Below are 23752 nucleotides of genomic sequence, written 5' to 3' on the forward strand. Positions count from 1 at the left end.
TCGATCCCCGTCAGTGAACCATTGGGCTATTTCTCGTTGCGGCCAGTACACCACGACTGGTATATCCATGGCCGTAGTATGTGTTGCCCTGTCTGTGGGACTGTGCATATAAAAGAGCCCTTACTACTAATAGGACAAATGTAGCGGGGTTTCTCTCCAAGACTCTATGTCAAAAAAGATGAAATGTTTGACAGCCAATAGCCGATAATTAATAAATAAACAATGTGTTGTAGTTGTGTCGTTAAACAACAACAACAAAAAACCCTTTAAATATATATATGTTATAGTTACATCATCCTTTTCCGAGAGATTCGTCTAGTTAGACCACGGTTATTGCGGCCGTTGAGTGACGGGTGTAATGATCAAGGGCGTAGCCCGAGATCTATTACACCCGTCGCTCAACGGCCGCAATAATCGTGGTCTAACTAGACGAATCTCGAGTGATGGATGAGGTAACTAGCTTGTACCACGCCCCCATTACCACGCCTTCGTGACGTCATCATGGTCGCAAAGAATTTTTATAATTTAATTTTAGCGGGTACATTTCACCTTGCTTCGCAGTCCGAATCGGACGTAGCAAATGTGTCTGTTTTTGCAATTTACTGGGACCACCTTGGAGTACTGGCTTCAATTAGCCTATACGGGGAAACATGTCGGGAATACTAATTCATCTGACATTACAGGTGCGGACAGGCCTACAGGCTACAAGAGAGCGCTGCATAACCCATCCGCGAAATTTGAAGTGTCCAGAAAAAAATGAAGTGCTTAGCAGGTGAATACAAAGCATTTTTTTAAAGTGGAGAACGTAATATCTTGCTCAGCTTGATAATTACCATGATAATATATACATGTTGGTGAATGTTGGCACGAGTTTGGCCATGATTTTATATTGAGTGATGCCCATACTTGGGGAAAGGCACGCACACTCACACTGTCTTTGAGTCATGTATATAATTAGAATAGACGAATATATATTTAACAGGTAGTGTGTGTGTGTGCGCGCGCGCGCTTTTCAAGACTTACACGGGACCCGCGGAGTGTATTTCAAAATGGGAGCGGGGTGGGTGGGGCGAATGTCTGTGGGTCAAAATACATGTATTTGTGGGCCAGGGCATGCTTCCCCGAGAACATTTAGAATTTTAGGTGTTAAAATACATTTCAAGCTATCTGAGCAGTGTAACATGGAACAGTGGGTTGTGTTTTAACGCTGCTAGCTCCCTCAATACAGGTGGTGGGTTTTTTTAATGTTGCAATTGATAAAGTAATGTAATGGAAAAGAAATCTAAACTATTTAATATTTAATTTTTCTTTGTTTGGGTTGTTTTTTGTTGTTGTTTTTTTGTTGGGTTTTTTTTTTTTTTTTTTTTTTTTTTTGGGGGGGGGGGGGGGGGCCGAAACATTTTTTATTTTATATTTACAGATTTAATATATTGTAACTTTATTACTAATGTTACTTGTTGAAATTGTTACTTTTTAAAACAATGTTCTAATTTACTTCCTGCTGAACTATATGCGACCTGTAGGCGTAACTTTCTTCAGCCATTCAGCAATCGCTAACATTTAGGGATACACCACGGGTAAAATCAAAGGGACCGACATCAATCAATCAATCAATCACACACACACACTCTCTCTCTCTCTCTCTCTCTCTCTCTCTCTCTCTCTCTCTCTCTCTCTCTCTCTCTCTCTCTCTCTCTCTCTCTCTCTGTGTCTCTGTCTGTCTCTGTCTGTCTCTTATAAACTAAAGCTTGAATTTCAGTTTACAATTAAATGCACAGAACACACCACTCATCCACCTCTTGCAGCAGCAGCATCAATGGTACAGCCCATGCATGTCAGATTTTTAACGGACAAGAGACACACAAAAACATCTTCGTATCGTTTATAAGACAAAAATTACAAAAATTACACATTTAGCATAATCTACAATCAATCCCAAAGTCATAAGAGCCCATAAAATCGAGAAATTTATACTTTTGTTTATAAACCTTGACGTTTTCACATTTGCAACCAACAGCAGACAAAAAAAAACACGCATATGGAGTGCGCATGCGCTGAGAGTAAGACGGCAAACTTAACTTTTTTCAATTAAAAAAAAAAATGGCGGATCATGATCTGCACCAATAAAAAAAAATATTTACACTGATAGCTCGGCAAGAATCTCAGGCATTAATTGGCTAGCGAACTGGGATGAAACCGCCTCCTGACAAAATGCTTGACACTGGGAATCTCTTCGAGTCTCCGATTTTAGCAGGGAATCCTCAAGTTTTTTCATTAGGAGTGGAATCAAAACGATTTAAAACATTGAAAATGACGGTGGAAAAATCAATCGGAAAAATATAGCAAAAATATTTTCGGGCAGAATTATTTTTGAAGTTCCATATTCTGAGCGAACTGGCTCGTGACCGCCGTTTTATTAAAATAAAAATGGTGTTGACAGTGAAAAAGCCAATGTCAAAAGGTTACTTAACCATTGAATTTAATTAGGTCAGCGCTCAATGAGCAAAATTCTTGTAATGATATGCACCATCCGACAGTCAGGATAGCACATACACCTTTGATACACCAGTCATGGTGCACTGGTTGGAACGAGACATAGCCCAATGAGCCCACTAACGGGGATTGATCCTAGACCGACCGCGCATCAGGCTAGCGCTTGACGGCTGGGCTTCGTCCCGCCCCCATATGTTTACAAAAACAAAAATCACAAATCACGTATCATGTAAATATATTGGTGCTTGTTAGATATAGCCGGGAAACAAACGGAAACGCGCATTAGGAACAACGACATATCGGATACGATCATCTGTCTGCGACAACGACAGCTGCAGGTATGATTGGTTGCAAATACAATTATTTATGATGACGATAATATTATTGTTGTTGTCAACACAATGTGTATAGTTTGTTTAAGTATGTCAAAAAAGTAAAGTTTGTTTTATTTAACGACGCCACTAAAGCATATTGATTTTTTTATCTTATCGGACGTCAAACATGGTCATTCTGACACTGTTTTTTTTAGAGGAAACCCGCTGTCGCCACATAGGCTACTCTTTTACGACAGGCAGCAAGGGATCTTTTATTTGCGCTTCCCACAAGCAGGATAGCACAAACCATGGCCTTTGTTGCACCAGTTATGGATCACGGGTCGGTGCAAGTGGTTTACACCTACCCAGGGTTTGGAGTGTATCTGGATTAAAAATCCCATGCATCGACTGGGATCCAAACTCAGTATCTACCAGCCTAAAGACCGATGGCCTAACCACGACGCCACCGAGGCCGGTAATTACCGTCCAATTGCATTAGCAACTGTGATATCTAAAGTTATGGAACATGTACTGTTATCACGACCTGAGTACATTGGACTATCAGTTTGGTTTTAAAAGTGGGACATCTACCAATATGTGTTTATTTGCTTTTCAGGAACTTATTCACTTTTACATTTCACAAGGCAGCCCTGTGTATGTTTGCTTTTTGGATGCGAAAAAAAAATCCTTTGACCGAGTAAATCATTGGACATTATATGTGACACTTATGAAAAAAGGCGTGCCTACTTTTATAGTTCGCTTTCTCAAAGCATAGTATTTAACCCAATTGTTTAGTGTAAAATGGGGTGCATATATTTCCTGTAAGTTTAACGTAACAAATGGCATCCGGCAAGGTGGGGAAATGTCACCCTTATTATTTAATATATATATATTGTTGTCGAAATGTGCAGTTGAGTGTAATGTCGGTGGGGTGTTTCTAAATATCTTGAGTTTTGCTCATGATATGTCACTTCTTTGCCCATCTAATTCTGCATTAAGAAAATTGTTAACCATTTGCGAGAAATTTGCAGAAGATTATGATATTATATATAATACAATGAAAACTGTTTGTATGTGTATTGAGCCAGAAACTCTGAAGTTGATCAATGTGCATTCAATATATTTGTGTGGTGATGTACTAATTATGCCTAGGTCATATTATATGCCAAAACATGAAAGACGATAAAGTCATTAAACGACAGTATAGAGCCCTTTGTGTACGTGCAGACATGTTATTGCGGCGATTTTCAAAATCTATTAAATCACAATTATTTGTGAGTTATTGTAGTAATTTGTACGCGGGTGCATTATGGATGAAATTTACACAGGATACCATGAAGGATCTTAACATATGTTATAATAATGCATACCGATGGATGATCGGACAACGACGGCCATACCAGGGCGACCAACCTAATGGAAATAGTTTTCCAGAATTTTCTGATGTTTTAATTTTTATGCGCGCGAACGCCCTTTTCAAAACAATAATTTAAAGCGCGAAAATGTCATTTTCATAAAAGTAATTTTAAACAGTGCGAAAAATGTCATATTTGACATATATTTATATGTGACTTGGAACTTCCTCATAAAAAGACACCCCCCACCTACACACCAAAAATCATCAACAAGTTCACATAAAGCCACCCACCCCCACTTTATTAGCAAATATTCTATTACAGTTTCAGACTCCCACCTACAGATTAGCAATAAAGTGACAAACAAACTTGGGACCAATGTTATTTTTATGTAGGTACATTGCCACATATGCACTATTTCATCATATGCATGTAGTCGGCTACCCACATTAAGACTGGCTGCCGTTTTGCATTACGCTTACATTACTATTACAGTAACACTTTTGGGGAGGCAGTGTACAGAAAACAAAATCGCTTTATTATTTAACTTACTTGAATAAAATAATATCGGTATGTATATTAATGTCATTGATGTTTCATATAATAGATTAGTGGTGGCCAAACATTATTTAGTGAAATGTTGCATGTGAAAGCCAATTGAAAGAAGACAATTGTCGGTTCGGGGTTTTTTTGGGTTTTTTTGTTTGTACGATCGTAGCGTTCTTCTGTTGTATAAATTCATGCTTTCATCCACGGTGGCAAAATTGCATACATCGCCATAGAACCGATGCCTGCCCCATAGGAACATAAGTCTATGATATTTAAAATATCTTTAAAATGAATACATAAACTATTCGAGTATAAAAAATAAGAAACAAAATTTTCATATATGGCTTCAGTTTACTCGACATTTTCATTGGTCGGCTGTTGGCAACAGACACACGCCCGTGGCCTTGGTAATGACACAAAACTGAGCTCGGGTTGAAATGAGTGACAAAGATATTTAATTCTAAGAATGTAGAATGTAATAAGAATTAGTTGATTAAAGAAAATAATTCGAGTGAATTTGAAAAAAAAAATCCGGATATTTGGCATCAATTCCGGAATTCCTAATACTTGATGAAAATTCCGGAAAGATGGTCGGCCTGCCATAAGTGCCAGCAAGATGTTTGTCAGTCAGGAGTAAAACGATTTGACACTTTATTTCGCTCAACAGTATATTCGCTGAAGAGCAGAATCCAACAACCTCAAACGACCTACTTGCTCACCTGCGGTGTACAAAATTAATGTGTACGTCAAATCTGTATGTGTAAATCGCTGGCACAAGCTACTATATAGTATGTAATCAGTTTTATATATGATGTTTAAATGTGTTCTATGGATCACTGCTCTCTATTAGGCGTATCATAAAATATTGTTTGTTTCCGGTTACCCGACCGACCCTAATTTGAACCTGCCGACCCTAAACCTTTTTTTTGTATATCCAAAAATCTGTTTTTAATATAACAACGATTTCCACGAAAACATTCCAAAACTATCACAAGCACTAATTTGGTGTCATTTAGGGAATAACCCTACTGTGTTTTCCGACTTGCGGACGTATATCGGTGGTTTTACTGTCGCAAATTTAGTTTTATTGGCGAGCCACGAAATGTTTTCTTCTAACAATTGATTGATGGAGTTACTTCCCTTCAAATTGAAGTTCGTTAACTTTCGTGAGATATCGGGCGAAGAGTCGGAAAATTATTTTCACGAATATATGCGATCTTTTCTGATTAATAATAATAATAATAATAATAATAATAATAACTGTATTTAATGATTTACTCCAGCGACAAACTGGCCTTGTAGAAATTTAGTGACCTGATAAACTAGGGGAGGGAATGTTTACCGATACTGATGGAGTTTACTGCCAAATCAAATGATTAAATATGTCAGTAAGATCTCGATGCGTTTCGTTATTTTTTGTAAGTGGTCACTGGGAACTTCGCGGGTTTCCTCTAAAAACAGTGTCAGAATGACCATGAGTTTGACGTCCAATAGCCGATGATATTAAAGATAAAAATCAATGTGCTCTAGTGGCGTCGTTAAATAAAACAAACTTTACTTTTCAATGTTCGTTTGAGCATCCTGAGCATTTGTACTGCATTTCTATTCATTGGACCAATTGATTGCTTCAAACCAAGTGCGTACTTTAATACTGGATGCATACAGAATAAAACTAACATTGCAAATTATAAAATTGGTAAGTCTACCATTTCTTAGATACACTAGGAAAGATAATATTCATAAAAAAAAGTTTTAAATGTTATTGTTGGACAGATAAATATAGAACCCTTCTTGTCAGTTTTCATTAAAAGAAATTGTTATAACTTATTTACTGGTTTCTATCCAATTATGGTTCAACCAAGTCTGCCCTTGACCAGTACAGAAGTTCAGTGTTAGTATGAGAGTAAACCTACCTATTATTAAACAGCAAGGGGTCTTTTGTATGTACTCTCCCACAGATAGGTTAGCACCATGTTGCCCTCAAAATCAAAATGCCTTGCCTTTTATAAATTTATAAGTTGCCCATGTAAAAAGAAGCCTTTAAACACACCTATGTGGATAGTACTACATATTTCCTTTTTTTAATTAAGTTATGAAATAGATATAGAAAATAAAATGGCCATAAGGTTTTTGTCCTTTTGAAAATTGTATAATGGAAAAGAAGCCCTTATATTTAAAACTGCACATAAAATATGCCCCCAAAACGTCACTTTACCATGCCTTACTTCATTTCTAGGGAAAACACTGTGATGAATGGTATTGTTGGTTTGCATAATGCATTTCTGTACATGCAGATGTTATTTTGGATACAGGTAGTCAACACCTTTATTTAATATCCATAAATAAAATTATTTTCCAAAATAAAATATTTTTCCTATCTACCTACCCTATATTTTTCCAGCATGTAATAGGAAACAAGTATATTTTTTTTTCGGCCTTATTATTATTATATACAGAGACGTGATTCATGGCGTGTACTTTGTATCGCTGCACGTGACACTTAAGCGCACTACGCTGTCAAGACCAGTGTCAAGTGGTTTTACATACACATTCTGAACAGTAACTATATCATATAATATCTTACATTTTTAGTGCAATCAAAGTATGTGATATTATCGCCAGAGGCTCGCATAATAAATTTTTTATTCCTGATATATGATATTGACGATACCGAAAAACACTCTGGTAATAACCTACCTCCCCCTCCCTCCCCCCCCCTCTCTCTCTCTCTCTCTCTCTCTCTCTCTCTCTCTCTCTCTCTCTCTCTCTCTCTCTCTCTCTCTCTCTCTCTCTCTCTCTCTCTCTCTCTATATATATATATATATATACACACACACACACTACATTTGGTACCTACTGTATAATTACAGAATATCCTCTTGTAAAGCACCTCATCGTGTAGTTTCCAATGTTGTCACCTTGGAGAAAATCGGAGTGTAAACAGTGTTCATGAATATTCTATACTTATGAATGAATATGTTTGTGTCACCAGAGTACAAATCTATCAATGGATGTCGACCAATCGGAGTTTTTGAAAGCGCTAGAAAGCCATTTAACACGTGTGGATTTGCCACCATATGGCTCACATCTGTATCCGCCTTCCATCAGTGGTTGATTATCAGATTATATTTGACCTGGAATTGTGTCTCCTCACATCCTGTTACCTCGTAAAGACCAATAATTTTCTGAGAAGCCATAAAGTCAACTCTATCCGATACGGAATCAAGGGGGAGACCGGCGGGAGGGGGATTTCATCCTGTTCCCTCCAATTATATTGATTCATGTATAAAGAGGGAACCTCAACCTAACCTAAAAACTAACCTTTACCCTAAAACGCAACCCTAAATCTAAATCTGACTCTAACCCTAACAATGGCGAGGGGGGGGGGGGGGGGACCGGATATATTACCGACCAGGTGTTCTATCCTGAAAATATTCAGTTGCCCCCCCCTCCCCTTTCCCCCTCTTATTGTTTCCCTGGTTTTTCTTTTGTCGAGTTGGTCCATATGCCCAATTCCCTAGATCAGCCCCTGCCTGTATAGGGCCGTACCAAACAGGGGGTCATGGCAGAACCGCCCCTGCCTATATAGGGCCGTACCAAACGGGGTCATGGCAGAACCGCCCCTGCCTACATAGGGCCGTACCAAACAGGGGGTCATGGCAGAACAGCCCCTGCCTATATAGGGCCGTACCAAACAGGGGGTCATGGCAGAACCGCCCCTGCCTACATAGGGCCGTACCAAACAGGGGGTCATGGCAGAACCGCCCATGCCTATATAGGGCCGTACCAAACAGGGGTCATGGGACAACCGCCCATGCCTCTATAGGGTCGTACCAAACAGGGGGTCATGGCAGAACCTCCCATGTCTATATAGGGCCGTACCAAACGGGGGGGGGGGTCATGGGAGAACCGCCCATGCCTATATAGGGCCGTACCAAACGGGGGGGGGGGGTCATAGGAGAACCGCCCATGCCTATTTAGGGCCGTACCAAACAGGGGGTCATGGCAGAACCGCCCATGCCTATATAGGGCCGTACCAAACAGGGGGTCATGGCAGAACCTCCCATGCCTATATAGGGCCGTACCAAACAGGGGGTCATGGCAGAACCTCCCATGCCTATATAGGGCCGTACCAAACAGGGGTCATAGCAGAACAGCCAAACGGGGGGTCATGGGAGAACCGCCCCCGCCTCTATAGGGCCGTACCAAACGGGGGGTCATGGCGGAACCGCCCATGCCTCTATAGGGCCGTACCAAACGGGGGGTCATGGGAGAACCGCCCATGCCTCTATAGGGCCGTACCAAACGGGGGGTCATGGGAAAACCGCCCATGCCTCTATAGGGTCGTACCAAACGGGGGGTCATGAAAGAACCGCCCCTGCCTCTATAGTGCCGTACCAAACGGGGGGTCATGGCAGAACCGCCCCTGCCTATATAGGGCCATACCAAACGGGGGGTCATGGCAGAACCGCCCCTGCCTATATAGGGCCGTACCAAACGGGGGGGGTCATGGCAGAACCGCCCCTGCCTATATAGGGCCGTACCAAACGGGGGGGGGGGTCATGGCAGAACCGCCCATGCCAATATAGGGCCGTACCAAACAGGGGGTCATGGGAGAACCGCCCATGCCTATATAGGGCCGTACCAAACAGGGGGTTATGGGAGAACCGCCCCTGCCTATATAGGGCCGTACCAAACATGGGGTTATGTTAGAAGGAAGCAGATCCACCACCAAAATATGAAAATATGTCCCTTTCAGTTATTTGTTTTTTAAAGGACCCTACAGGCAATGATAGAGGAAAGCCACTACTGCCACGCCGACTACTCTTTTTCGATTAGCAGCAAGCGGTCTGTTATATGCGCCATCCCACAGACAGTAAAGTACACATACCATGCATGGTATTTGTGGAACACTGGCTGGAACAAGAAATAGTGGGCCCACCGAATAGAATCGAGCCTAGATTGATTACGCATCAGGCGAGCGCTTTACCACCAAGGTACGTCTCGCCCCTAGAACACGACAAAGGGGAATTAGCGAATACTAGTAATTATTATCAATACATGGTCTGCTCTAGCTAGATAAGAAACAACACTGATGATACCGACAAGAGCACGTTTTCGTATTTTCTCAGGGATTCGGTTTCTAGCTGCTTCCTCGACAAATTGCACCCCGTCTAGGTATGGTCCTGCATACAAACAGGCGCGTGTACAAGGGGAGGGTTTCGGGTGTCCCTGCTCAAGGACATTTTATTTTATTTTCTGGGGGTGCATGACTGGACCTCCTTATAAACTTTGCTCGCCACATTGTAGACCCCCACGCCGTGCTAAAATTCCCGCACATGCGCCTTGTGAAATAAATACCAACCACTGGCAAAATAATGGGTTGGGTTACAAGTCGAACTCTTTCCAAGAATAGCCTAAATCGTTGAAATAAAAGAAGTAGGACAAAGTTCAAGGGATATTCCTGACTTTGCTGCATTGTAAGATGTTTCCGAGTAATAAAATATTTCTACGATTAAACTTACATATTAAATATATTTTCTTGTTTAGAATATCAGTGTCTGTACATTCAGTGTGTTTATGGTCGTCTTAATATTTGTAAGAAGCCCAAACTGGATTTTGTCTTCAAATAATTTCGTATGTACGAAAAAACTATATTTTAGGAAATAAAATGAACTTTAACCTAGTATAAATATTAGAACGATGAGAAACACGTTTAATATATATCCGCTAATAGTTTATGAAGAAAAATATATTTAATATGTAATTACACTCGTTAAAAAGTCTCTGTTAGTCGATAACATCTTAAAAAGTGCAGCAAACTCGGGACTATCCCTTTAATATATTAAACTGTGGTATTGAGCTATCAACTGAAGTGGTATAATGGTAGGGGAGGCGAAATCGACTAACCGCCGCTTTACGACTTGTATATGTCAAAGTCTAATATATTATGTATGTTGAAAAGTAGATCTAGCCCAGTCGGTAGAGCGCTCGCCTGAGGGGCATGGTTCGAGGAATAGATTATCCATGTATACCCGTTCCAACCAGTGTCAACACAACAGGAATTTCAATGGTTGTTTTATGTGCTCTCCTGTCTGTTGTATTTCATTTCATTTCAACTTATTTTCGTGCTTATATCCAATTAAGGTTCAAGCACGCTGTCTTGGGCACACACACCTCAACTATCTGGGCTGTCTGTCCAGGACAGTGGGTTAGTTGTTAGTGAGAGAGAAGAGGGTGTAGTGGCTTTACACCTACCCATTGAGCCCTTAAGAACTCGCTCTGGGTTGGAGCCGGTACCGGTATCGAACCACTGCGCCACCGAGGCCGGTTCCTGTCTGTCCGGAATATTCAAAAGATCCCTTGCTACTAATAGAAAAATGTAGCGAGTTGCATGTAAGACGTGTCGGAATTCCCCTAATGTTTGACATCCAGTAGTCGTTATCGTGCTGGGGTGTCGTTAAACATTCATTCATTCATTCCAGTAGCCGTTAATTAATCAATCGGTGTATTCTGATGGTGTCATTAAACAAAATAAACTTTTTTAACGAGTCGAAAATTACCAAAAACGTTTGATATCCAATACCCAATGAATAATACATCAATGTGCTCTAGCGGTGTCGTTACTCAAAACAAATTTCGCTCACAAAATAATTATAGCATTATTTCTATTTAAAAAATACTTTGAAACCGTATCTGTGCACAATGCAGAATCGAACGGGAATTTAACAAAATAAGTAGTTGATTCCATGAATCTCTATATTATAGTGCCTCGTCTATAGGAGGACAGCCACTCCCGAGGAGATCCTTTACTGGACAATACATCGTTCCTGTACCACCCAGAGGACTGCCACAACGAGGAGATCCTTTACTGGACAATACATCGTTCCTGTACCACCCAAAGAGGACTGCCACTCCCGAGGAGATCCTTTACTGGGCAATACATCGTTCCTGTACCACCCAAAGAGGATTGCCACTCCCGAGGAGATCCTTTACTGGGCAATACATCGTTCCTGTACCACCCAAAGAGGACTGCCACAACGAGGAGATCCTTTACTGGACAATACATCCTTCCTGTACCACCCAAAGAGGACTGCCACTCCCGAGGAGATCCTTTACTGGGCAATACATCGTTCCTGTACCACCCAAAGAGGACTGCCACAACGAGGAGATCCTTTACTGGACAATACATCCTTCCTGTACCACCCAAAGAGGACTGCCACAACGAGGAGATCCTTTACTGGACAATACATCCTTTCTGTACCACCCAAAGAGGACTGCCACTCCCGAGGAGATCCTTTACTGGGCAATACATCGTTCCTGTACCACCCAAAGAGGACTGCCACTCCCGAGGAGATCCTTTACTGGACAATACATCGTTCCTGTACCACCCAAAGAGGACTGCCACTACGAGGAGATCCTTTACTGGACAATACATCGTTCCTGTACCACCCAAAGAGGACTGCCACTCCCGAGGAGATCCTTTACTGGACAATACATCGTTCCTGTACCACCCAAAGAGGACTGCCACTCCCGAGGAGATCCCTTACTGGACAATACATCGTTCCTGTACCACCCAAAGAGGACTGCCACAACGAGGCTTGTTTTCTGAATCAAAACTAGCACAGGATACAGCTCATTGCAATAAATATAGCTATGATGCCATGCACTTATGAATCACAAACGGTGAATCTTGTTTCAACATACATATGTCAGGAGCTTGGAGAGGAGGTAGGTAGGAGGTAGGTAGACGGGTTGTGGGGGAGGGGGCCCATTGTGTGTGGGGGTTGCGTGGTGGTGGTGGTGGGGGTTGATCATATTAAATAATACGGTAATAATATTAATATATATATATATATATATACATACACACACACAATATACATTCAAACCTATATTTTATTCGTCTTTTAACTGGAGGGCTAACTTATATTCAGCCAAACAAACACACACACGCACGAACGCACACACGCACAACTTCTACACTTCTCCACGCTCGCTTCCTATACCAAAGTTTTAACTTATTTTCGTGCTTATATCCAATTAAGGTTCAAGTACGCTGTCCTGGGCATATACCATATATGTCTGAACTGTCTGCCCAGGATAGTTGATTAGTGACAGAGAAGAGGATGCAGTGGTCTTTACACCTACCAAATGAGTCGTCAAAACTTGCTCTGGTTGGAAGCCGGTACCGGGGTGCGAACCCATTACCTATATATATCAGCCTTAAGTCCAATGGCTTATATCCACTACACCACCGAGGCGGTTTCAACACTGTCATTAATGTCCCATACATTTATGATATATTATAATTTACGCATCACATTAATTGATTAATTTGTTTATTTGAATTATATATTTCCCCCGCCAGAGGCTGCTAACTACCGACACGTGTTTCTAACTGCCGGCGCGGTCATTATCTTAATACAATCTGAAATTGAATTTGCACAATACTGACAGTTCTGATACGGTACTTAATAGGTTGTTTTTAGTGTTCCACCTGCGTTCAATTGATAAACACAAGCGCATCGCAGCGTTACGATTACAAAACGCGCACTAACGGAGCTTTTGTGCACTGAATGTTAAATTAGACGGAACGGGCACTAGTGAAGCGTTGAACGAATTTCAGATCAGTTGACCGAATTATTACAAACTCACTATAAACAAAACACAGTTATTGTATCTCTTGGTTGGTGTTTTCTGGATAGAAAGGTACACACTCACCGAAGAAAAAGACACACAAAAAACCCAACACCCCCTCCCGAAAAAGTCCCACCATTGAACAAAAACAAAGACAAAAAAAAAGACAAAATGAAACCAAAAACAAAACAATCAAACACAAAAATCAGTTAAAACAAAAAACACTTTAAACACACACACACACACACACACACACACACACACACACACACACACACACACACCTCCCAACATCCCAAACAAAACCCTGCGCAACAACAACCAAACCAAACACAAACACCGCAATATCATAAAATGTTAAAAAGATTAGAAAAACAACAAAAAAAAACAACCAATAACAAAAAAACAAAACAAAACAAAACAACAACCCCAGAACAACAACACCACCTATAACATCAAAACCCACAAAAACCTAAAAAAAACCCAACCCCAAAACAACAACAAAAAACCCGAAACAAACAAATAAACAAACAAATAAACTAACAAATCCAAACAATACAAAACACCAGTTGAAAATATCCAAGCTAAAGATTCCATCTCACATTTGCATATTGCCGGCATCCAGCAAAATCATTTACCAGTAAGTAGTAGGCCTACCTTATGTTTCTACTCCGATTTCCAGATTGCGTCAAACAGGAACTTAGTTCTACTGAACGCGACTCTTATTTGGCGTTCAAACTTCAGACATTACAATTTCGACATTTCTGAGTTATTTATGCAAACAGCATATATGCGGGATCGAGAAATAAAATAAAATAAATATTTATTTATTTATTTATTTATTATTGAAATAATATTAACTTGTGGACATTTGTTTGTAATTATTATTTTATGTTAATGCACTGGTTTTATATATACATGTTTCAGCAATTAAACATTTCCACAAACAGGTAATGAATTACAACAGAGTGTGTACCTTTAATTGTTAAAGTATACTCTAATAGTGACAGTTTAATTATCAGCTTCAGATATCCGTGGCTTGTTATTAATAGCACAAGCACACCTTGCAGAACTTGCGGCTGATGTGGTTTTCGTATTCTCGTATTCAAGTCAGGTCAGGTCATGTCATGTCATAGGGTTTAACGAGCACATTCAGAACAAGATGTTGTAGCGCACGCCTGTCATGGGCGGCTCCTCTGTCCAGAACAGGAAAGGGTTGGGATGGGTGGGACAGGGGACCGCCTGCGCTGGCAGATGCCAGAGAGCACCAGCAGCTCGACCGGGGTCGGTAACAGGCGGGGGGGGGGGGGGGGGGGGGGGGGTGTTTTGGTTCTGTGGAATTTTGAATGTCCCGTAGGATTAATGCCAAAGGGGAAAAGGTGCGCAATTTTAATGAGGGAAATTAGGCGCATTTTTGAACGGTCCGTCGAAAGATAAAGGAGGGAGCTACACAAGGTTTTGATTTTTAGTATGCCAATAATAGCTCGTTAATGGGACCTAGTTTATGCTGAGGTGTCTCCCTAGGTTGCCCATAGGGCCCTTAAAAGGGTCTGATCTGTTGAGATCGGTTACAGCTCTATAGTCCGAAGGTTCAATAGTCCGAAGGTTGACAGACCTAACTATAATCATGATGAATGGCAAAAGAACAGTGTCAAATGCACTAAACAAATCTGAATTCTTTACAGTGATCACTAAGCGCAGGCCCGTACGCGGGGGGGGGGGTGCGTACGCACCCCCCCCCCCCCCCCCCATAGTCTGCCGAGGTCCGTTCGTGGATGTGTAAAAAATATTTTGAGACAAAGAAACATTTCAAATTTACTTCCCAGAATGCAGGAAAATGCATCTCCTGCATTCTAAATTTTAAAAATTACGCCCCCCCCCCCCCCCCCAAATAAATTTCTGCATACGGGCCTGCTAAGCGTACCTCTGTGTTTAGACAACAGTGTATGATGTATGTTATCACACGACAATAAGATACATGTTAAATATCAATTTAAAGACACCTGATTGGCTTCTTAAATATCAATCCAAACCAACCACTGTGATTAAAGCTACACACGTCAATTTCTATTGTCAGCTGACATACATGTACAAGTCAACAGTGTATATTACGTAAACGCGAGCGCTGTATATAACTTGGTTCAATATACGTTTTAATTTCTCTTAATTCTGTATTTTAAAGATAAAGATATGTAAGAAAAGTAATCCTACACTGGTGTCTCCAGCTATCGTGTCAGTTCGATACCATTTATCCTGCATTTCGTTTAAAACTGTATTCACCTCATGTTCCTTCCATTGGCATAGCCAGGATTTTATATTGGTGGGGGACCAGAGTGTCATGGAGGGTCAACCACAGTGTTTTTGAGACTGTTAATACGGAAGGAAGAAAGGAAATGTTTTATTTAACGGCACGCTCAACGCATTTTATTTACGGTTTTATTGCGTCAGACATATGGTTAAGAACCACATAGATATTGAGAGAGGAAACCCGCTGTCGCCACTTCATGGGCTACTTTTTTTTTTTATTAGCAGTAAGGCATTTTTTATATGCACTATCCCACAGACAGGATATTACATACGACGGCCTTTGTTACACCAGTTGTGGAGCACTGGCTGGAATGAAAAATAGCCCATCGAAGGGGATCGATCGTGCATCCGGTGATCGATCGTGTATCCGGTGAGGGCTGTACTATTGAGCTACAACCCGACCTCATGTTAATAGGGCAACATATAAACATAAACAAATGTGGTTGGAAAAAAAAAGAGAGGTGTGTTTGGGGAGAGTATAGACCCACTTCCCCCTCCCCAGTTGGCTCCTCAGGTACAGTTTGAAGCAACTCGGAAGCTGAAAGGTATTTAATGTAGTATTCTCTCTTTATCCAAGAACATTCTACAGTGGTCACAATTTAAATGTTTGGTGATGCTATTAATCTATAATTATATAAATAATATAACAAAAAGAATGCCCCTTTTAATAGTGGATATTTGTAAACACAAGACATACCTGGATAGTAGTATAATGGGTTAACAAAAAAGAAATGTCGGTTTTTAATTAAAATAACTTTATTGAAATCCAACAGTTAAAGCTCCTATATCCGCTTTCCATGTTATACTGTCGAATACTAATGCAAAATAAAAGCACAACTGCACCTTTATTACACTCGTTCGTCATCGCTATCAACGGATATCATCGAACACCTACTACTCAATTCCCAAGACGTAAAAGTGCAGTAATGCCTGCATTTTGATTAGTAATCGATGTTATAACATGGTAACCGGATATAGCAACTTTAGCTAGGACTACAACACACAAAACGTCCGGCACAATCCACAGTTTAACAGTTAATACTGTTTTTAGCCCAAAGAGGCTTAACAACAAGCTTCAAACATATGCTCGGACATCATCAAGGCAACTGCTGTCCAACAGTCTTCCAACGTACGCCGCCCATTATTGTAAGACTGTTTGGGGCTAGCTACCCTATCTTCGAGTGTTTGGTGGATTTCCTCTGCGTGGTGCTGCCGCCGCTGAAACCTCCAAAAGTTGCTGCTCCCCACAAAATACTATATCCAAATAATGTCATGTACATGTACTACCATTTTATAAATATCTTAATTACAAAAATCAATAAGGGTGGCCCATGTATTAGCACGTGTCCATTTTGTTGATCAGTAATGTGTGTAATGTGTGTAATATATATATACGGACGTCCACAAGAAACTATACATGGCATGGTGTGAACAAAATGTCATTCCAAAACAGCAGAAATATATTTAACTATCCATTTCCATTATCCAAATTATAAAGGGTAAAATATATGTTGACATATAACTCCCTATTTATACCATACACATATTAGGCTGGGAATATATAGAAGTTAATTTTTCACGTGTCACGATTAACGTTTTACGAGTTACTTACATGACGGTTTTCACCAAGTTCACGTAGATCGAGTTTATTTGTCGCCATACCATACCATATCATACCATACCATACCATAACCTAATCATATCGTATCATTTCCACCCAGTTAGCAACCAAACATCAATAAAAGATTTTTGTAAAATGTACCCAAATCCACACAGGACGAAACTACAGTATTTATATTTTCAACATAATGTAATAGTGTTTGTGTTATGTAGGTTCATTTGGCAACTACAAAGCTAGATTTGTCAAACAACAAGGACAAAATGATTTAAAAAGGCATACTTACAAATCTAGTGTAACTGTACTTCGCTGTTCATGTCATAAAAAAAAACGACGATGTTCGTTTCTTTATTCAAACGTGACCCATGAAGGTGTAAGTGTCACGTAAACGCCTATGGGACCTGCACTTTTAAAATTACTTGGTCGTTCTCTTCACGGGTGAATGGTGAAAAGTAAATCATGATGCGTGAAAATTAAACTTCTATAGAAACCCAGCCGCAGACGTAGTAAAAATTATCCTATGTTCACGCAGTATAGTGTTTCGGATCAATGAACCTTCGAACTACTGAACCTTCGGACTATTGAACCTTCGGACTATAGAGTGGTCCCCGTTGAGATCGTGGCATGACAACCCAGAGGAGACTCGTTTGCAATTGTTCGTCGTATTCAGCTTACTGTTTGCTTAAACACTTCTGTACGTCTGGTATCGACCTCTGGTACCGGTGGTATGTATGGTGATGTAGCCATCGTACTTAAAGCTGGTTCGCCTCCCGGTACCGACTCCCACAAAGAGTGAGTTTTATTCAATGGGTCAATGTGTAAGATCAAAAAGACGGGATATAGATGTGTCAGTCGTCTATTAACTTGACATTTGACCCGAAACTGTGCAACTGTAATTTTGGTTTGTTTAACGACACCGCTAGAACACATTGGTGTGTTAATCATCACGGGATGTCAAACATTTGGTTATTCTGACATTATAGTCTTGGAGAAGGGAGTTATATTTTGTTTTGCTTAACGACACCACTAGAACACACTGATTTATTAATCATCGGCTATTGGATGTCAAACATTTGCCCTCGGCTCCATCATGAGGATTAGTCTCTTTTTAAAATGTATTTTCAGGGTGAGCATAACCCGACACCCCTAAAACCTCCCCCACCCACTACACAATGTCCTGCACCATCCCAGAGACAGGATAGCACGTACCACGACCTTTGGTGCAAATGCTGGAAGGAGAAATAGCCCAATGGGCCCACCGCCGGGGATTGACGATTGGCCGACCGCGAGCGCTTTACAACTGTCCCCAAAACGATGTTGCTAATTTATGAGTAATGTTTTAATAACATAAATAACACGTGCTGTTTATTAGGTCGCTACGTGACTCAGTCTAGCAGTACTTCAGCCGCAGGCCTGTAAGTATGCGTGACCACGTCTAAATAACTTTATGCGTATTATATATGAATGAAATGGCCCCACGCCGTAACCACACAATGCATGCGGTGCACCCAGCTAACACTATCTCAACTGGACATCAGTAAACGTTCAGAATAATTACATAGAGGATATACTACATTCCAGTTCGTTATATTATTTAACTTAAATGAGTTGTTTCAAAACGTATCTAACACGCGGAAGAGAGTTGGATACGTTTTTCAAACAACGAGTTGTAAGATAAATGGTAGCCCCAGTACAGCTCTGACTGTAAGATAGCTAGATGGACATTCAAATCTCAGGATTCATATGAAATATTCGGGTACTTTCAATGGCAAACCCATTCTGAGATACCCAGACACTTTTTAGTTACCGTTGTGTACAATATATTTAGGCAGAATAGTTTTTAGGAAAATGGCAGAAAGTGTAATTTTGAGATTGTCTTGCTACAAGACACCTAGCTATGCCCAAAACCTGTTAAAGTTGAGTATATCGCTCAAAATCCATTGCAAAGTGATTTTCATTTCTTATATACTGTTAAGAATAAATAGGGGATATTTCATTTCAAATATCAATAATTATAGAATGAAATGAGATATAAAACTGAAAATAAGTGCACAATGTGCGTTAATGTTCCCACTCAAAGAGCATGAGAACACGCGCCAATTGTTTTGATCGCGAAGCACGTGACGTGATGTTGCACGTGCAAATGGTGCGATTTAAAATTGAACACTTCGTTTGTGCGTATGTTGTGTGCATACTGTGGCAATATTATTTCTTGTTTGTTACTGGAACACTAAATCATAACCTTGCTGTCACATTCTTTACAACATTGTGTAAACGTTCAATAATGCGACGTCATCAACGTCAGGAACAACTCAGGGCTGTAGGCATGCTCCAAGTTCGCACCATCCAGCGAATTGTGGCCCATAGATTTAATATAATGTGTCACAATCAGTCATTAGCCGAATGTGGACCCGATATCGACAAACCAGAAATGTGGATGATCGTCCCCGTTCAGGCCGGCCAAGGACCACAACTCCGGTTCAGGACCACTTCATTAGGACACGTTGAGGAATCGAGGCCAATCAGCCAATCAAACCGCAAGAGAACTCCGTGTTACAACTGGGGTTAGAGTGTCTGGTCAGACTATTCGTAACAGACTGCATCGAAAGAAAGAAATGTTTTATTTAACGACGCACTCAACACATTTTATTTACGGTTATATGGCGTCAGACATATGGTTTAGGACCACACAGATTTTGAGAGGAAACCCGCTGTCGCCACTTCATGGGCTACTCTTTCCGATTGGCAGCAAGGGATCTTTTATTTGCGCTTCCCACAGGCAGGATAGCACAAGCCATGGCCTTTGTTGAACCAGTTATGGATCACTGGTCGGTGCAAGTGGTTTACACCTACCCATTGAGCCTTGCGGAGCACTCACTCAGGGTTTGGAATCGGTATCTGGATTAAAAATCCCATGCCTCGACTGGGATCCGAACCCAGTACCTACCAGCATGTTGACCGATGGCCTAACCACGACGCCACCGAGGCCGGTAGACTGCATCGAAGTAATATCCAAGCATGTCGGCCATACGTTAACCTACATTTGACTGCGAGGCACATTGCTGCCAGACGCCAATGGTGTACACATCGTAGACATTGGGCTAACAGGCGTTGGGATTGGGTAATGTTTTCAGACGAGGCCAGATTCACACTAGACTTCCATAATCGACGGGAGCGTGTCTGGCGACGTCTCAATGATTTGGAGGAGAGTCTGTTAAGGTGTGGGGTGGCATCACCACGACTGCCAGAATCCAGCTGCATATTGTTCATGGGAGGGTAACTGGGCAGTACTGCCGTGACAACATCCTTGCACCGATCGTTGTGCCCTTCGCACGTCAGGCTCGACCCCGTTTTGTTTTTTCAGGACAACGCCCGTGCTCACCGGAAGGAAATGTTTCATTTAACGACGCACTCAACACATTTTATTTACGATTATAATGGCGTCAGATATATGGTTAAGGACCACACAGATATTGAGGGAGGAAACCCGCTGTCGCCACTTCATGGGCTACTCTTTTTTTTTATTAGCAGCAAAGGGATCTTTTTTATGCACCATCCCGCAGACAGGATAGCACATACCACGGCCTTTGATATACCAGTCGTGGTACACTAGCTGTGCTCACCGGAGTCTGTTGGTCACTACATACCTGCAGCAACAGAACACCACCACACTTCCGTGGCCAACCCTAAGCCCAGACCTTTTATCCATTGAGCACACGTTGGACATCATCGGACGACGTCTCCGAGAATATCAACGTCATCCAACCAACTTGGCAGAATTAGGCGCCGCTCTCCAAGAGCTATAGGACAGGATCCCCCAAAATGTTATTGGACGTTTAATCAGGAGCATGCCACGTCGGATTCGTGTATGCTCGGCGAACCGCAGGGTGTTTACCCGTTACTAGTGCAAATATTGAACACACCAAATTTACAAGCACCACCCCTCCGGACCTACCCGACTATCGTGGCTAGAATCTTTAATGCCGGTCCCTTGTCACACGAGTGCTTGTCTTTTACCACTGATTATTATTGCAATAAATATTAATACGTCTCTGTTTTGAATATTCCCTACTTATTTTGAACAGTATATATCGTAAAAGAAACTAAATTTTAAGAAAATATAAACGACTTTTCCGATACAAACATATCTACAACACTTGAAGGCCCATTGGACTATTTCTCGTTCCGGCCAGTGCACCACGATTGGTATATCAAAGGTCGTGGTATGTGCTATCCTGTCTATGGGATGGAGGATATGAAAGATCCCTTGCTACTAATGGTAAAATGTAGCGGGTTTCCTCTACAAGACTGTATGTCAAAATTTACCAAACGTTTGACATCTAATAGCCGATGGTTAATAAATTAATGTGCTCTAGTAATGTCATTAAACAAAACAAAATTATTTTTAAATGTACGGTTCAGGTCTATAGAAACCGGTAAAGGAGGGTGGGGGTGGTAGGCATGGGCTCTACAAAAAATAATTTTTCCGGGTTTTTTTTTCTTACTCTATACAAAATAGCTATAGCAGAACAGGTTCACTCCCATAAGACAGACGTCCCATAAGGCAGACATGCCATTTGATAGACAAAACTCTTTATTGGGTTATGTAATGTATCCTGTACACCCCTGACTGCGTTAATGGTATTGCTCCAATCTGCTCAGCAAGCTATGCTGCAGTGCAACAGCAGTCTTAATTAATGAGCTGATTTCATGCAAACAACAGCGAGAGCTTAATTGTAATCTGGTAAATGCAATTAATAAATGTAAAGATACAGTGCTTGGTGGATTTTCCACTGCAATATCTCCATTCAATTCATTTCACTTCAGATTGACAATGTTTTGTTTTTATATCAATGATTACCGCACAGTTATGACAGTACCTATTTAAAACAATTGTTATATCTACCAATTCCACACAGGCAACTAGGAGAAGTTAATTGTAATCTGCTAAACAGAATTAACAAATGTAAAGATACTGTGTTTTATGATGTCCGTGTTTTTAGAGTTTAGCAACATCCGTATACAATTCATTTCACTTCAGATAGACATTGTTTGTATATCAATGAGTATTATGTCTCTGACGACCAATGTCTTGTATTTCATTGACCATACATTTAAACCATAGCTAAGCACAGAGATAACATAAAAGTTCTTATATATTAACTGCATGTAGCTACCAAAAACAGTCATTCAATCGTCATTCTAATTTTGTTTACGATGAAGCTAGACGTCAGTCCCTGCTCTCTTGAGTTACCCCCCCCCCCCCCCCCCCCCCACCTGGGGGGACTCGTAACAACATATGGAATGTTGTTGGAGTACCGCGTCGCGTAAACCACCGGCAGCGGCTCCTTCTGCTTCGCCGTTTCCTGTAGTCTCCACCGGAAAGAAGGAAGGGAAGCCAGTTCCGACCGGCCCAGCTCCCGCTCCGGAGGCGGTCCGAGACGAGGCCAGAATCACTAGGACTCCGACTCGTTCCAGCACTTCGCCTCGTCATACTATGGATAGTATTGACGTGTCACCAATTCTACCGGTGTCACCAATGGCTATCCCGGACCGCCAAGGAGCTGTTGGGAAGCGCAAGGCAGAGGTGGCGACCACTGTTCCCACTACAAGAACCCCACCAAAACAACCTCCGCCACCACCAGAAGGGGCAGAGTCCGGTGAATCCATGGACTCCTGGACTCTGCACGGGAAACTGGATCGCCGCTTTTCCAAGTGCGCTGTTGTTGATGTCCTGGACACCAAGCACCTCTTGGCAGTGCCCCGCTGCCGCAACTTTGACCTTTAAGGATGGGAGGTGACCTTTAAGGATGGGAGGTCGGCTGTGAGTATTACTCATCATCTGGACAACCGCTACAGCCAGGCTCTACTGTTTGCTGAGATGGACAACATATCGATTCATCGCCTGATGAAGAAGGTGTTCCACAAACAGTATCCTGTGATCACTAGACTGCTAGCGAAGCCGGATATACACCAGCTGATCCCCCATCTGGACACCAGGGTTTGGCTCTCCTCCCCCTAGTCAATCTTTCCTCCGTGAGTACTAACCTCTTTTATTGGGCTAGTTAGACTTTAAACGTTTTGGAAGCAGTTCTAAATTCTTATGTTTATTTTTTTATAAGTAGTCTAACGCATTTTATTTTGGCGCCCGTTCAATTGCTCAAAATCACCTTAAAAACTTTTCGGCCGAGCAGTCTTAACTATTTTTGGCTAAAAATTTAGAGTCCAGACATGTTTCGGTATGCAATACTCTTTGTAGACTTAGGTAAAAAACAGGCTTCACCGAGGAATCGAAATTCAGCCAATCAGAACACGGCTCCCACTCGGTGTTACTTCAAGTTTATGAAGTGTCTGCTATTTGGTCCGCGCTCACTAAATGGCTTTTTTCCAAATTCCGCCCACCTCAAACTTACACCCCCCCCCCCCCCCCCCCTGCTCCGGAGTTAGTCACTGGCGAAGTCAGAGGCTAAATCCGT

At 41.4% G+C, this 23752-nt stretch overlaps 2 protein-coding genes across 3 annotated transcripts in view; one reads left to right on the top strand and one right to left on the bottom strand.

Annotated features, from left to right (window-relative positions):
• LOC121369678 (protein toll-like) overlaps window positions 1–23752 on the bottom strand; it is a 36742-nt gene that overhangs the window by 6504 nt on the left and 6486 nt on the right. Inside the window, exon 2 of one of the 2 annotated variants that reach the window (XM_041494732.1) lies at window positions 7569–7629. The exons of the other annotated variant lie outside the window; for it this stretch is intronic. The gene's annotated coding sequence lies outside the window, so the exon portion shown is untranslated. The remainder of the gene's footprint in view (window positions 1–7568; window positions 7630–23752) is intronic. 2 annotated transcript variants of the gene reach the window in all.
• Window positions 651–19845, top strand: LOC121368637. Its single transcript, XM_041493378.1, has 4 exons — window positions 651–772; window positions 11480–12114; window positions 17492–17571; window positions 19669–19845. The coding sequence occupies exons 1-4, from the start codon at window positions 651–653 to the stop codon at window positions 19843–19845; spliced, it is 1014 nt and encodes a 337-aa protein (XP_041349312.1).

Source organism: Gigantopelta aegis, chromosome 1, assembly GCF_016097555.1.
Source record: "Gigantopelta aegis isolate Gae_Host chromosome 1, Gae_host_genome, whole genome shotgun sequence".
NCBI lineage: Eukaryota > Metazoa > Mollusca > Gastropoda > Neomphalida > Peltospiridae > Gigantopelta > Gigantopelta aegis.

Bases quoted from the DNA above. Each gene is read 5' to 3' on its own strand.
- LOC121368637 (XM_041493378.1), top strand. From the start codon at position 651: ATGTCGGGAATACTAATTCATCTGACATTACAGGTGCGGACAGGCCTA. The intron at 773-11,479 runs GTGAATACAAAG...TCTATATTATAG, and splicing joins AAAAATGAAGTGCTTAGCAG to TGCCTCGTCTATAGGAGGAC. The intron at 12,115-17,491 runs GCCACTACGAGG...TGTGTTATGTAG, and splicing joins TGTACCACCCAAAGAGGACT to GTTCATTTGGCAACTACAAA.